The sequence below is a fragment of the Quercus lobata genome, chromosome 4 (assembly GCF_001633185.2).
Source record: "Quercus lobata isolate SW786 chromosome 4, ValleyOak3.0 Primary Assembly, whole genome shotgun sequence".
Classification (NCBI taxonomy): domain Eukaryota; kingdom Viridiplantae; phylum Streptophyta; class Magnoliopsida; order Fagales; family Fagaceae; genus Quercus; species Quercus lobata.
Genome location: NC_044907.1, coordinates 76983769 through 76999695, shown reverse-complemented (window position 1 = coordinate 76999695; position 15927 = coordinate 76983769). Strand labels below are relative to the sequence as shown.

General features: G+C 31.1%; 1 protein-coding gene across 1 annotated transcript; it reads right to left on the bottom strand.

Moving 5' to 3' along the window:
* Positions 1-5816: 5816 nt before the first annotated feature.
* On the bottom strand, positions 5817-10429 carry LOC115984162 (LOB domain-containing protein 4-like). Its single transcript, XM_031107087.1, has 2 exons — positions 10018-10429; positions 5817-6397 (listed from the first exon to the last, which is right to left on the bottom strand). The coding sequence occupies exons 1-2, from the start codon at positions 10189-10191 to the stop codon at positions 6074-6076; spliced, it is 498 nt and encodes a 165-aa protein (XP_030962947.1). The 5' UTR covers positions 10192-10429; the 3' UTR covers positions 5817-6073.
* Positions 10430-15927: the final 5498 nt, after the last annotated feature.

Below are 15927 nucleotides of genomic sequence, written 5' to 3'. Positions count from 1 at the left end.
ATACTATTTTCATGGCAATCTCATAAGAGGAGTTTTAGAGAATATATGTGTGAGATTGGTAAGGAGGTTTAAGACATCTAAAGAAAATACATGAGGACTCTAAGATAGTGAAAAACTCAAAACTTTTCAAATGTTGATATCTAGATTTGGGGAAATTAGGATGAAGCAAGATGATACTTTTGATGAATTTCATGATAACCTCAATGACATGGTCAATTTGATTTTCAACCTAGGAGAGAGAATCCCTAAACCTAGAATTCTGAGAAAACTTGTGAGATCTCTTTCTGAGAGGTTCCATCCAAAAGTCACAAACATAAAGGAAAATAAGGATCTCAATAAAATCAAGATAGAAGAACATGTGGGATTCATATCCAAATGAATGAAATTTTCCTCCCTCAACCTAGAGAAATCTCTAACCTTAAAAACTGTGTAAGAAGAGGTAAGTGTCTCCTCTAATAAGGAATCCCTAGAGGAGGAGGAAGTAGTATTTCTTGTGAAGAAGTTTAAAAACTTATGAAGAGTGAGAATAAGAAGAAACTTCCAAGGGTAGCCCACTTACCCAAGGTTGAATCTAATGATGCTCACTCAACTTTTGTAGTCTAGACTTAGAGTTTGTTTGGTTGGGAGATGGAAAATTAGGATGATTAACAAAGAGAGGATTGAAAAGTGGAAGGGTAGAAGAAATTTTAGTTTTCTCTCATAGTGTTTAATTGGAGGATGAAAAAGTGGAGGAGTGGAAAATTTATTTATTTGGTTGAGAAGAAAAATGAGAGGGCAGAAAATATATTTTTAGAAATTTACTTTCATGCCCTATTACATAGTATAAGAAATAATTTTTAATCATTACTTTAATATTTTTTTTAAAAGCCATTTTTGATTTAAAAAAAAAAAAAAAACCAAAACCCACTATTTGATTTAAAACAACATGTTAATAGGGAAAAAAATGGCTTGATTCAACCCCCCCCCCCAAAAAAAAAAAAAAAAAAAAAAAACAAACAAACAAACAAACAGCAACAACAATGTTAATGCACAATGGAAAGAGTAGTTTGGGTGTTTTCTCAAGACTCCTCTATTCAAATCTCTCCAATTTGGAGGGATAAGGATTTTGGTGGGATTCGAGAGAAAACACTTAGGTCCCGCCAAAATCTCCTCCCCTTTCTCCCCTCCCTCATTTTCTCTACTATTTTCTCCACCCTCCTCTCCCACCAGAATTTGCTCAAAACCCACCATTTGATTTAAAACAACACGTTGACTAGGAAAAAAAAAAAGAAAAAAAAAAAGCTTCATTCAACAAAAAAAGAAAAAACACAATGGCAACGATAATGTTAATGCACAATTGAGGGGTAGTTTGGGTGTTTTCTCAAGACTCCTCTACTCAAATATCTTCAAATTGTAGAGATAGGATTTTGGTGGGCCAAGGGAGAAAATACTTAGGTCCTACCAAAATCTCCTCCCTTTCCCCTTTTTCATTTTCTCTACTATTTTCTCCACCCCTCTTTCCCACCAAAATCTACTCAAAACCCACTATTTGATTTAAAACAACACATCGATTAAAAAAAAACCCCACGGCTTGATTCAACCATAAAAGAAAAGAAAAAACACGACAACAATAATAACATTAATGCATAGTTGAAGGGGTAGTTTGGGTGTTTTCTCAAGACTCCTCTGCTCATATCTCACAAAATTGGAGAGATAGAATTTTGGTTAGCTTGGGAAGAAACACCTAGGTGCCACATAAATCTCCTCCCATTTTCCCCCTCTCCCTTATTTTTTGTACTATTTTCTTCTCCCCTCCCTCCCCTTAATTCCTTTTTCCATAACTCCTAAAATCACCCCAATCAAATGGGGCCTTGGATTTAAAATTTGAAAACTTTTTAATCTAATATAAAATTTTGTAGTTATAGCATGTAGTTAGAAATATTTTGTAGAAGTCATAATTTTATGCACGCGAATTTTATTTTCCTTTAATATGGATTTTCTTAAACAATAGTTGTTACAATCGTTCTATAGTATAAGTTTGAAACATCCAATTACACTGCCATGTGGCTACTCTTAGTGGTGTTCATGATGAACAAAAAAATTCTACATCTTAGCAGCAATCCATCTTTACAAAAACATTTGCATAGCTCAAATTCCTTCATTAGATCTCTATAATGATTCACAAGAGAAGTAAGAAAGCTCTCAGTTTTGCCCTTTTTGAGATGAAATTAACGCCACTTCCACATCTAATTCAATTTTAAGCATTTTAAGCCATTTGATGTTCAATTAAGTCACGAGTTCAAGGCTACCAATTACATCCTCAAGAAAAAAAAAATCACATTTTCAAAAATTGGTGTATCCACTTCTCATTTTCTTTATTCTATATTCAAATCCTGAATTTGAATATAGGAAAAAAAAAAAAAAAAACACTCATTTTCATATTTAGTAGTGTTTGATATGCTGTTTTGAATATATAATTTGGGTATAAAATACATCATACTCAAATTTGGTCATTATTTTCTATTTAAAAAATAATAATTTTTCTCATTCACATATGTCACATCACTTAAAAAAAGTAATTTTGTATTATCACAATATTTACGAATATGTCACTATATTTGTATTTATAGAAAACGAAAATACTAATGTAGGGTCACGATTCGTGGCGGACCGTAACAGTGTCGGGTTCGCACGTAAAACGGCCCTAACAATATCATTTGTAGAGCGTGGGTTTGAAAGGCTAGGCCTTGATCGATAGGTGGTGGGTTTTTCAGGGGGTTCATACAAGGTTAAATGATCGTCACCCCTAGAGTACTTCTCATGGAGGTAGGCTGGGAGGCTCTCGTTTCTTGGCCATTTTTCCCAGCCTCTCCCCAAGGTTACTTTGTTTTCCTTTTATACTCGCCTGTATCCATTTATCCTTCATCCACGTGTAGGGTCAATCTTTCCAAGACTGATACTTGTCCCATCAGTCTATCCCCCAAAGTCGTTGGGGGTGGTTGTAAAAGCCAAAGAATGCGGCCCTGTCGGGTTCAGAACATTAAATGATAATAACAGCAGCTTTCCCCGGATATTTTAGATCTTTTTTCCGAGTTTCAGTTTTATACCATTTTTACCCTTCTTTACGAGGGGGAACTTTGGGTCTGCCGAGGACTGAACTACCCTCGGCGGTACCCAAAGGCTATTTTGTTAAACTTGGGCCATAATCCTCCTCGGCTTGGCCCATAAATCATTTACGCCCTACAACTAAAAAGTAGTATTTATTTTTTGTATTTAATTTTTAGAATATTGAAAAAGAAAACTGAATACAAATGCTAAAATCAAACCACTTTTTTTCAGCAGTGAAACCCACTAAAAATTGAAAATAAAACAAAAAACGGTGTTTTTGCGGCTAACCCAACAGCCCTAAAGTTCTTCAAAAACTCTTCTCTATTCGTTGTTTTTGCTTTTGCTTTTGCTTTTTGCTTCTTCTTCTTTTTTTTTTTTTTTTTTTTTGGGCTGTTTCACAAGTTGATGGTTGTGATGTTATATTCAAGCTCCTCTGATTTTTTGGGAAGTGGGAGTGTGGGACACATGAAGTTGGTGTCTTAACTACCAAATGTATAGTCATTTCATGGTTCTTATCAGGCTACATCGTCCTATCTGAAAATATCAAATCCCCTTAGAAATCCAATGACTTCCATTATGAAATATAATTTCTATAATAGAATATATATAAGTTTTTCTTTTTCTTTTTATAATAGAATGTATAAGTTTGTTGTTGAATAGGTTTAAACATTAATGTATAAATTTTGTATATCAACTTTCTTTCTCAAAAAACAAAACTTTGTAATACCTTAGTCCACTTATTAACTCAATTAGCTTCTCAGTGTAACTGGATCGAGCCCATCACAAACCTTCCTGGGCCAGTCAAACTAGGCTAGTGATGTTTAAGAGCCCTTCCTCCCTTTTCTTTTTGGTTGTAAATAAAATCATACTTTTTTTGAAAAATAAGTGCAAGAAAGTTGGTTTTTAAACTTTCAAGTGGATAGGTGGAAATGTGACATGTTTTGTTTTGTTTTTTATTTTATTTTATTTTTTTGCTGGGATATAAAATGAAGCAGTGAGAGTGTGATAGAAGATTTGAATTTATTTATGTTATTAAGAGTACTAGCATTTGGGGATGCAAAAAAAAAAAAAAAAAAAAAAAAAACTATTTTGCACCTTCAAATACTACTTTATGTATTTTACAAACTTATTTTACAATTTACCCTACATTCCATTTTTATTTTTACATATAACCTAATAAAATAATATAAATTATCTAATAAAATAATAAAATGTACTCTTCTCTCTCTTTCCTCCCACTATCTTTTTCTTTTCATACACAACCACTAGATTAAATATTATTTTTTTACAACCTATGAATAGTAAGGTTGCATATATACAACCTTACTATTCATACGTTGCAAATTTTTTTAAGTATACAAACCTAGATGGAGTGGTTTTTTGCTGTCTTAGGTTGTAAAATAACAACTGGAGGTGTTTACATCCCAACACTAGTGCTCTAATGCAGCTTTCATTATTTTTTTTGTTTAGATCCGAATTTTGCTATCTTTGTAGCTTACTTTTATTGAGCGATCATATCTTATCATTTATATTTAGCAAATTCATATCTTTGACTTTCTATAATTTTTATCTGTTACAAATCTTATCATGTACTCTCAATTATATAAATACAATATAATAATATATACATACAATACTCAATAGATTAATGTGTACCATATGGTATATATCAATAAAATCAAATAACTTTCTGCTTTAATATTGATCATAATATTATAGCTCTCATAAGTTGACTAAGTGTCCGTTTAGGATAGGTCAAACTTATTGATTTCTTTGACTTGAAAAAAAAAGTTGGATTGAACTACTATTGTCTCTTAAAAAAAAAGAAAAAAAAAAAGAAAAAAAGAAGAAGATTTAAAAACCTGGAAGTTGGTTTAAAAAAACAAGTTAGCTTATATGCTTAAACAAATAGGTCTTGTTGGCGAATCAAGTCTTTTTTTTTTTTTTTTAATTTTTTAATTTTTTATACAAGATAGAAATTCCACTCTAACCTAATCTAATTGTATATGTGTGTAAAGCTCCCTTCTGGAAACTTGAACCCTGACTCTTACACCCCACACTTCATAAGCATTTATACTTGTGGAGTGACCACTGTATCAAGGGTGCGCAAAGGTGTTGGCGAATCAAATCTTAAATATTATGCCTTCTCAAAAAGAAAAGGTCTTAAATACTATATATGATCCGCTCATATTACCTCACATCTTTTACAACTTTTGAATGCTGTATAAATTACCTGCAATTCAAACAAAAATTGAAAAATAGATATTGAATAGTTAATTGAAGATATTTAATTAAGAGCTTTAATCTAATTTTGCATTAGTACTTTGTAATTAATGAAAACTATAATGTGATTAATACTGAATTTTCAATTTGATACGAACAATGATAAATGACTAATAATTAAGATAAGTAATGGAACTTCTATCAATTCTGCACTGAGAGAAAGGAAACCAAATCATGATGCGTGTGAATTCTAGTTAATTGCATGTGGACTTTAGTGTACCATGCAATGGCTTCATCATTACAATATGGTCAAGCATGACATTACACCTTGAAAACATGGTTAACAACTCATAATGACATGTTTTGGAATTCATGAAAAGGTCAAGCACTTAAGCATGAAATAATAACTACACAACATGGTTGCTAAATCATATTACTATATGTTTTGACATTGACAGATGGATTAGATGTTTTCACTCAGAAAATTAATATATAGTAATGAGGTGCTGAAAAAGGCAGCAACTTCATACTAATTATATCATTACTCATAATTACATGTTTAGAAATTTACAATATGGTTAATGATCATCATCATCATCATCTCTAGGTAAGATCGAGATGTTCTACAAGGAAATATGTTAAACAAAGAGGGAAAAAAAAAAAAAAAACATAAAAGACAAAAAGGTATTAAAGAGGCAGACAATAAAGCAAGCCCACGACAGTAATAAGAAAATAATAAAAGTGAAGGCAATAAGCTAATTAGCTAGCATGACCACAAAGACTCCCCCAGATTGGCCTGATCTACCACCATGTCCATGGAAAAAAAGGACTTGGTCTGAGAAGACATAAGCTTGGGTGAGGGTGAGTCATTATTGTCTGGTGGATTATTAGAAGATGAAGGATATTGGCGCATTCTCATATGCACCACCTCAGCTTGTGCAATTGCCAATTGGGTTTGAAGGATATCAACTTGTTGCTGTAGAGATGATATGGCTCCTACACAACCATAAACAGGGTCTCTTACCCTAGCATTAGCTTCATACACCATGGAACTCACAGCATCACTGCGCTGGTGCTCTGGTAATTCCTGCATGTTTCATAACCCAAGAGACCCTTAACACACTTGATTCAAGATGGTTTGTGAGGAATAATTTTCACATTTTTTTTTCCTTCAGAACTACTGACATGATAAATTGTGATTAAAGTAAGATATGACTTTCACAAAGACTCACCATTAACATTATTTTCATTTGCATTGATTATAATATATCATTTTAACCTTTGTAAAAAATGATTATGAGAATTATTGTATCCTTAGTAGACTTACTGAACAACTTAAAAAGGGGGAAAAAAAACCTCTTGGTTAGATTGTTCTATTTGGGAAGTAATAGTATGTTGGCACCTAACATATGCATATCATAACATAAAGGCTCTACAATTATTGTAATCTCTAGATATTGTGAAAGAGATGAATGGTATAATATTATAGATATATTTATTTTCACACATAATTTCATAATTTGTTGATTTATGTGATTGTGAGTGATCAACTAAAAACAGTGAGTTTATGTAAATAAGAGTGAGAGAAAATGTTCACCTTTTACAATCGCACATATTATAAAATTGGGTATGAGATTGATCGTGTCCCTAAAATTATTCAACAACTATTGATTTGGAAGGTGGATTAAAAAGAAATAAAATATTGGTCAGTGGTTCATAGGCTTTACCTTCTCTTTCTAGGTGGTGTAGGTGGTGATGGTGTGGTGGTGTGTGAATAGAACCCTAGTTTATTTGCCATATTTTGAAGGAAGCCTAGATGGCCTAGGTTTCCATGTTAATACTGTTTTCTTGGTTTATTTATTTCATATTTGCTGGACCACAAGAAGGAATTATTCATTTTAAATTGAATCCATAGAGTGGAAGTAAAAGTGAAGCCAACTTGGTCAAAAAGCCTTATTTCCAAAGCTCATAATTTCTATATTCGCAATCGATTGAACCTCAGTTTTAACCAACACTTTCAAATATTTCCATGGACAAGGATGTGAAATTCAACAAAAGGCTAGAAATTAAACCTCCTTCAAACAAAGTAATACTTTTTTGGTATTCGGCGTGTTTTATAATTTTCTAAATTGCTTACTGGATTCACATGTCACAGTTAGACACTTACTGAAACTTTTGGTTTATCTATTGGTTCGAATAATTCAATTTTGAGATAATACAAGTAAAAAAAAGTGACATGCCAAAGTTATTGTAAAATACACATTTAAAACATATATGATTTACACAAATACATTAAGTAATTAAAAGATTAAACCGCTCAATGAAATATCTTCTGATTTAAGAGGCAGGTCCTAAATAGTTTTTTATGTCATTCTGATGTCATGGTTACACATTATTTACTCCTAGATATTACTGAGACCTAACAAAAATTCCAGTTACTTTATTGGATTACTTGGAGCGAACCTAGCTTTTGGACCTATTTATGTATTAATTAGTCTCTATCAAAGTTACCCCCATGATCTTAAAGCAAAAAAGCAAGTTGATAGATACACAAACTTTCTTTTCCAAAATTGCATATAGAATATTAGAATTCCAAGACCAAAAAAGAGCTGCTTAATGGTCGTAAAGTAGGAGCTAATCACTATTAAATCCAATATCCTCGTAACCATCTTCCATTCACAACAAATTATGGTGATTCAAGGAGTAAAGCTAATTTTATGATCCTTTATTCTCTTTCAAGTACTAAGGAATCACTCGGTAAAACAGTATGTTACTTTCCAAAAGAAAAAAAAGAAAAAAGAAAAAAAAAGAGAATTCTAGCTAGTTACTTTAGGTGGGGTCTTCAACTGAAATTAACCACTATAACGGAAGTAAAGGCGTATATTAGAAAATTTGGAAGATCTTGCTTTGCATTTTTAAATTGTTTCTTCCTAAAATAGTAACATAGTATCAAATGGTTGATGAAGATTATAAGAGAGGAATAAAAATAGCAAAGAACCATAAAAAAAGTTTCTTCAATCTAAGAATCAAAGAAATATAAATATTAACAAAAAAAAAGCAACTGAATTAGTATAGTCAGTTTTGCATACCCAGATGAGGAATAAGGTCTAAGAACATGAACCATAAAAAATGAAAGAAATAAGGTGTAACAACATGAGACATAAGGTCTAATAAAAATGGCATTATATAATTCTTACCACATGATTTCCATTCCAAGATCATTCCTTTTTTAGCGCAAATAAAATAAATTGAGTTATATTCACATTTTGTTATGTTTTGTGTACTAAAAGTTTTACTTTCATATAGTTATGGATGAGATGATCATTGATTATAACAAGCTTATGTTGTACCCATTAGTTGTGCATTTTGTGCCCTAAATTCATACAAATGAGAGAGTAGTGAGGATAACATATGCAGTTTGATAAATCAACAGTCATGTTAATTTATAATTCTTGTACTAAAATTTATAATTTCTAAAAAACTTATCTATGACCTTGTGTGTGTATATATGTGTGTGTTCTTATATTAGTTGGCAAACTTTAACACTTAAGTGTAATTATTCATTTGTAAGGTATACTAAGCTTTTGCCAAATAGTATTTAGCTATGTCCCTTGATTTGATCCATGTTAGAATCCTAATAATCAGAAAGAAACAAAATGATCGTCCTGGCTCGGGAAATGATTTTTTTTGTCCTTATTCTCTTCTTTTCCTTGGACAGTGTTTTCACAGAAGTTTTCTTGGATGGACAAATTATTGAGAAGTTTAGTAGAATTTTCAAATGAGGTTCTCTAGCTACCACGTTTACCTGAAAATAGATGCAAAAATAAGGAAGGTATGAACTGAATAGTACTATAGTCAATATTAAACCATATTAAGTACTAGTAATTAACGCGTGCGTTGCACAAATTAATTAAATATTAGTAAATCATCAAAATTAAGAAGATTAAATATCGCTCTCCACATGGCATGCTCGCAAGGACAGTGTTTACATATAGATTTTCTTGGATAGACATATTATTAAGAAGCTTTTGTAGTAGAATTTTCAAATTAATGAGGTTCTCTACCACGTTTTCCTGAACATCGATGCAACAATAAAGAAAGTGTGCACTGTATAATACTCTATATATACATTTACATATATATATATATATATATATAGTCTTATCACCAGTGCAACCTCTGGCGTGGTGATAAAGGCATCATTTTTGAAAAGAAGGTTGAATATATAATCATTTTAGCAAAAGCAAAACTTGGTCCTAAAAGCAAACCTCATCTTCTTATCTATCTGCTTTATTTTTTATCTGCTTTTGTTTCTTTAGAAATCAATAGTACTTGAGCTTGAACTCTTTCCACACTGCTGCCACTCATTCCAGCTCCAATATAGTCCAAAACAGTTTCAGCAAGAAGCAGAAAGCCAGTATTTAGTGACTAATTCAGAGGAGTAAATATCTTTCACAACTTCCTCCATAGAACTTTGTGGAGTTTGCTTAAACTAGGTTAAATAACTTGCATTAAATATAGAATAGGGTATAACCTTGTGCCTCCATACAAAATATAGAAAATTTGAAAAAATCTTTGAGATAACCAACTTCACTATCTAACCTACATGTATGAAAATGACTTGAACATATAATACAATAATACTAGGATGTAAAAATTATCATTATCAATTATGAGAGAGAGAGAAAGGGTCCAAGGGAATTGAACCTGTAACATCTTGTTGACATTGCTCGCTCCAAAAACCTTGTGCACATTAGCAAACTTCTGAGGCTCGTCAGCAGGAAAATAAGGCGCAAACACGCAGTCCTGCGCACACCTCCTTCGAAGAAGCTTGCATGCCGCGCATGGCGACATTGCACCTTGTTTTCTACTCTCCTTCATTGTCCTAATTGCTAGCTTGCAAGTTGCACTAGTTGAAATTACAATATGCTTAATTTAATTGGCTTATAGAATTTAGCAAATTAAAAATGAAAAGAGAGAGGTATTAACTAAAAGATCAAGTTGAGATGGTTGGGTATTTTTTTTTTGCTTAGAAACAAACAAAAAGTAAGAAAGATGAAAAGAAAGAAATGAAAACTTGGACAATAAGGGAATTAAGATGAGAAAGTGAGAGGAGAGGGGGGCTTGAAAGGAGAGGTGGTAGAAGTTATATAGAGAAGCAAGTGACAGCAAATCTTAGAGAGGGTCCCACAAAAGAAGAGCCTTAGATTCGATGGACAAAAACATCGTTGTTGATAAGATCTTTTTGCCCCACCCTCAAATTTGTATATTTCATCTCACTTTTTCTTATGTTTTATTTAAGTATAATCCTCAATTTAACTTTAATCAGTTAGTACAGTATAAATTTGATATATTCTAGAGAGTTTGATACTATACTCTTATTGTATCCTGGAAGAAAAGAAAAGAAAAAAAAAAAAAAAAAGACTAAGTTATTCACTAAACAGAAAATTTGTACTACTTGCTTCTGCTTGAACTAATCAAGTACAAATTAAAGGTACATATTTTATTTACAATTATTTTTTGGGCTAAGCACTATCTGTCTCTGTAGGCATGCAATTACATTAGATTTTAAAACTATGGACTAATTAAGCATCCTAAGGAAAATTTTAAGAAATTATACTGGTAGGTATAATTTGACTTTGAAGGTTGGATGATAAGTATAAATCTTCCTTATACTATGGTCAATAAATTTGTCGAAGATATTCAAATGTTAAGGTTTTATAAACCAATATTTAATCATTTTAGGGCATGGAAAAGGCAATTAGTGTTATACTAATAGTGCAGAGACGTACGAAGAACTCCAAAGAGAGAAATCAAATAGGAAGAGGCGAAGTATATCTTATGCGTGAGTAAAAAAAAAGGTATCATATATATATATATATATATTTCAACACCGGGCCTTGTAACCCAAGTGGTACCCGGTTTACCATGAAACCGTTAGCTCAGAGGTACGAGCCCCCGCACCTGCATAAACAATTACCTAGCCAAAAAAAAAAAAAATGTATATATATATTTCAGATATATGCAATATCATAATTTCTGTGTGTAGACTCCACTTATTTGTAGAGTTCACACGTTATAAAAGTGAAACGGCATGTATCTAATATACAAGATACTAACTCATGCAAGTGTTTTTCAAATAAGTAGTATATTTCTCATCCTCCACTTTCAAAGTTTTAATTTGAATGATTGTTACTATTATTAAGATTTACCTTGACCGTTATTATGTCTGATCTTATGCCTTAGGTTTGGCAGAGACTATCGGGCCCTTCTATTCATCGAGACCTAGCACTTACTGTCAGATATAAGTCACGCACTTCAACATTGTTTATTTTTAAGATTAGTTAGCTCAACAGTTGAATTGTTAAACACTAATAATAAATTATTATTATTATAATATTATTATTTGAAAAACGCTGTTTATAATTACTTCCAATTTTATTAATTTTACATTTAGTTTTTTTGGGATAGTTAATTAACCAATTTCGAGTATAATATGGATAATGCATATAAACAACAATTACTCAACAACTCACACAAAGACAAGGAATTTTTTATGAAGTGAAACCTCAATTAAAAAAAAAAAAAAAAAAAAAAAAACACTCTAGGGCCAAGCCCAACTCATCAAATCCACTTTGAACATTTTTGGATACATACTCACTTACTAGACTTTGCGTACATTTTAAGAAATACTATACTTTGAGTTTTTGGCTCCTGCTTGCAACTGCTGACTCCAACCTTGCGTCTTTACAATTATTCTTTGAAGTAAATGGCAATTGGAGAGATTGGAAGACTTTGGGTAGATTTTATTAATAAATTATTTTGTCGTCTTTTTTGAATATTAGGGTTAAATTTTGTCCTTATGTGGTGTAGGGTTCGAAGGTTGAGAGGCTACAAACATCCAGTGAAAGCCCAAGTCTATTAGCTTTTCATAATAGGTTCACTCGATCGAGTGTTGAGTAAACATCAACTAGAACTTTTTGTCAAACGACATTTTGATTTCTTTATGGTCCGTTTGGATTGAGGAGAAGGGAGGGAGAGTGGAGTAGATTAGAATATATTTGATCCAAAATTAGCTTATTTTCAGCTAACAATCAACTCTATTTTACTCCCCTTCCTTCTCCTTTCAATCCAAATGGGCCTTTAATGTCACTCGACCGATCACAAGTCCGCTTGATCGAATTCTTATAATAATACATAGTGAACAACTTTCTTCTAATTTCAACCTCACTTGCACCAAATGATTACAGATGAACTTGAATAACAATTACAATGAAAACTTTCATTACAAAGAATTTTATGTCATATAACTTTAGCCAACACTAAAAATCGTAAAATTATTATTATAAAGAGCTTATGGTCTAGACTGTTCATAATGAATTTTAATTCCTTCTCCTATTTAGCAGCGAATGCCGAGTATGCTAATCTCCGAAATACAATGGATACAAAGGAACCTGCTTTATGGAAGTGCAAATTCCTTTTTTGTTTTCTTATTGTTTTCTTATTATATTAGTACCATTACTACTATACTGTAGTGAAAAATTTCTCCATACCTACTAAGTTTTTAACTAATAAAAAAGAACAATACCTAAAATTTGCAGTATTTATTTTTTTTTTTTTCATATATAATTTGCAGTTTGTGCCATTGCCACTACATTCCAACAAATTTAGAATTAATCTAAATCTATCACTATAAAATAAACGTCATCAGTGTTAATTCTTGGTTGAGTAGTTTACAAACCCTAATTTCATTCAGACACTAACCTTGACAGCCCAAAATAAGAACAAAATACATAAGAATCACAAGAAAATAAAGCACACTAAAAAAAAAAAAAAAATGTAGTTTCATTATGTAAATGTAAGTGGGCGGCTTATACTTATATCTCAATTAGCTTGACCAGAATTGATACGTAAACTTTGTAGGATAACTTAAAATAAAAATGTGGCGATAAAAATTAAATTTATTACTACGTAAATTTTAATCTTTTAATTTCATCCTTAATACTATATTAGTTTAATTGCTTGGAATCCTTTTCGCCATATGGGATTAAGATGGGAGAGATGTATAAGCTGATGGTTATTTGTTGCTTAGCTTGATTCTGTAGCTATATCATCCAATTAAATTATAATTAGTTTTAGAATTATTTTATGTTTTTTTCAAATATTTTAGTGACCCATTGTAAGATCCTGCTAGGAGCTTTAGATACAATTGGACAAGGATAATATGTGATCAATATTTAAAGCCAATTAAAACCCCTGTACTATAATCCAAGCGATTAGATATGCATGATAAGATGGGAATCAAACTTATTACAAATGCAACACATGAACTAACGCTGTGATTAGTGGAAAATTTTAGGCAAATGAATATCATATATGCTTGGTGACCTCATTGATATATATATTGAATGATTTTTTGGTAGGCAGGTAACATCAATGAGAGCGAGTGCTTTGACACGAAATGTTTTTATTTAAGTTCCACGCTTTAATTTCCACCGCTATCGTGCACTACTTTAAAAGGTGTTTAAGATTTTTAATTCTTTAATTTTTACCCATAAAATTAATTGTCACAGTCATTTGCAATGGTTATTAACAAATAAGATTCCTACAATACATTGATTAGACCCATAATATACCAAATTTTTAAAAGTAATATAGAACACTTTTGATGGATCAAATTATAAACATATCTGCATCTATAAGTGTGGTCACCACGAGGTATATAAGCTTTCTTGTTGTCTTTATTGACCGAAGCTTCTGGGTAAGTTCCTGACATACAATAGTGGAGATTTTTTTTGCTCATAAAGTTAATTTTGCAAACGTATTAGTTATGTGACCACTAAAACTCGAGTTTTATAAAGAAAATCATGAGATGATAAATATATTTTTAAAGTTTCTAGTGGAACTTGAGTTTAAGAGACTCGAGTTTTTCACATTGAAACTTAAATCTTGGAGACTTGAGTTCAAAAAGTAGTCAAGTAATGTTTGCAAAATTAACCAAACGAAATTAAAAAACTTGATCAAATTACACCTGAATAAGCTAGCAACTTGCACGTGTAACTGGACGTGCGTGTTTGATCCAAACGAAGTATGATTGAGAAAATTATTGAAATGAAACAGACGAATTGGTGTGTTTTCATTGGTTTACAAAACTTTAGATATGGTCCCCTTGTCGCGAATACAAATAAAATAGGAAACTGCTAGTGGTGAGACTTACATAAAGGTAGCTAGAAGTCTATTACTTCGTTACGAATATTGTAGTAAGAGACATAGAAATAGAATCATACTTATCTCACAATTTCAAACTCTTTCAACCCCACCGGTTATATTCAGGCGGCCGCTATAGGTTGATATAAGCTATAAATTTAGAGATCTTAGGTTCAATTTACCGCATCATTGATTTATAAGATCTTCAGAATGTTTCAATTTATGGACAGAAAATGAAATAATCTAACTAAAGTACGAGACATGTTCACATGCTGAATCATAATATGTTACCCTGATAGAAAAACACAGCAGTAACTTCTTCAACACTAGCTCTAGAAATACGGTAAGCTTTTTTTTATATTTAATAATTAATCATAGAGCTATATGAAATAAATATTATTTATCTGAGTTTTAAATTCTTTACAACTTTCAATCAAATAATTTATCAATCTATAATATTTTGGATACAAAAATAAAGGTTATACGGACATCTTTCAGTTAAATTAAAGAATTAAAAAAAAAAAATCAATTTGAAGTGATTCTTGTAAAAAATAAAAAGGGGGAAGAAGGAATAAGCCTTCCAAGAAAAAAAAAAAAAGAAAAAAAAGAAAGAAGGAGATTTGATATATTCAATGAGGATTTGAGATGCTAATAATGACCTTTATGTTAACTTATTACTTCATAATGCTTTCAACAGAGACGTCCATTATTCAAAATTTCGTACCCATTTAAGATATATTGGAAGAAGTGTAGAGTTTGAGATTTTTACTTAATTCAATCCATGTTAAGGAATATTAATACTTGAAAAAGAATCCTCTTATTCAATATTTTAGATATAAATATAGTTTAAATTATTATTTCATAATATATTTTAAGATAAATATAAGTTTTTATTGTTATAAGTAATAGTCGTAAGATTTTTTTTTTTTTTTTTTTTTTTTTGGGGAAACACAAACATGATAAACTATAAAATATAAGACAGATAGATGTCCATGTTAAGGAATAATAATCCTTGAAAAAGAATCCTCTTATTCAAGATTTTAGATATAACAATAGTTAAATTTTTTAATTATTTCATAATATATTCTAACATAAATATAAAATTATACAACGTAGAAAGAATTTGGTTCCAAAATATTAATAATATGGATGTTAAGTCCATGTTGTATAGGTTGAGAAATCTTGAATAAAAGTTGTCTAAAATGAGTTTTTAAGAGTATTTGATGACCAAGACTTATGTGCGGAACAACTCAAGAAGATTGAAGTTTTTGACTGCTCGACACTTAGCTTGACACCTGATGATTGATTGAGAACCGTGGATTTAGAATTCAATTAAGGTGAGTATTTTAATTTCTATTTCAAGCCCTAATTGCTAGAGTATAAAAGGAGTAATACAAAACAACAAAGTTG

Excerpts from the sequence above, each read along its gene's own strand:
- LOC115984162 (XM_031107087.1), bottom strand. The coding sequence starts at position 10,191 with ATGAAGGAGAGTAGAAAACAAGGTGCAATGTCGCCATGCGCGGCATGC. Across the intron at positions 6,398-10,017 it reads ATGTCAACAAGATGTTACAG|GAATTACCAGAGCACCAGCG; the intron begins GTTCAATTCCCT and ends TGAAACATGCAG.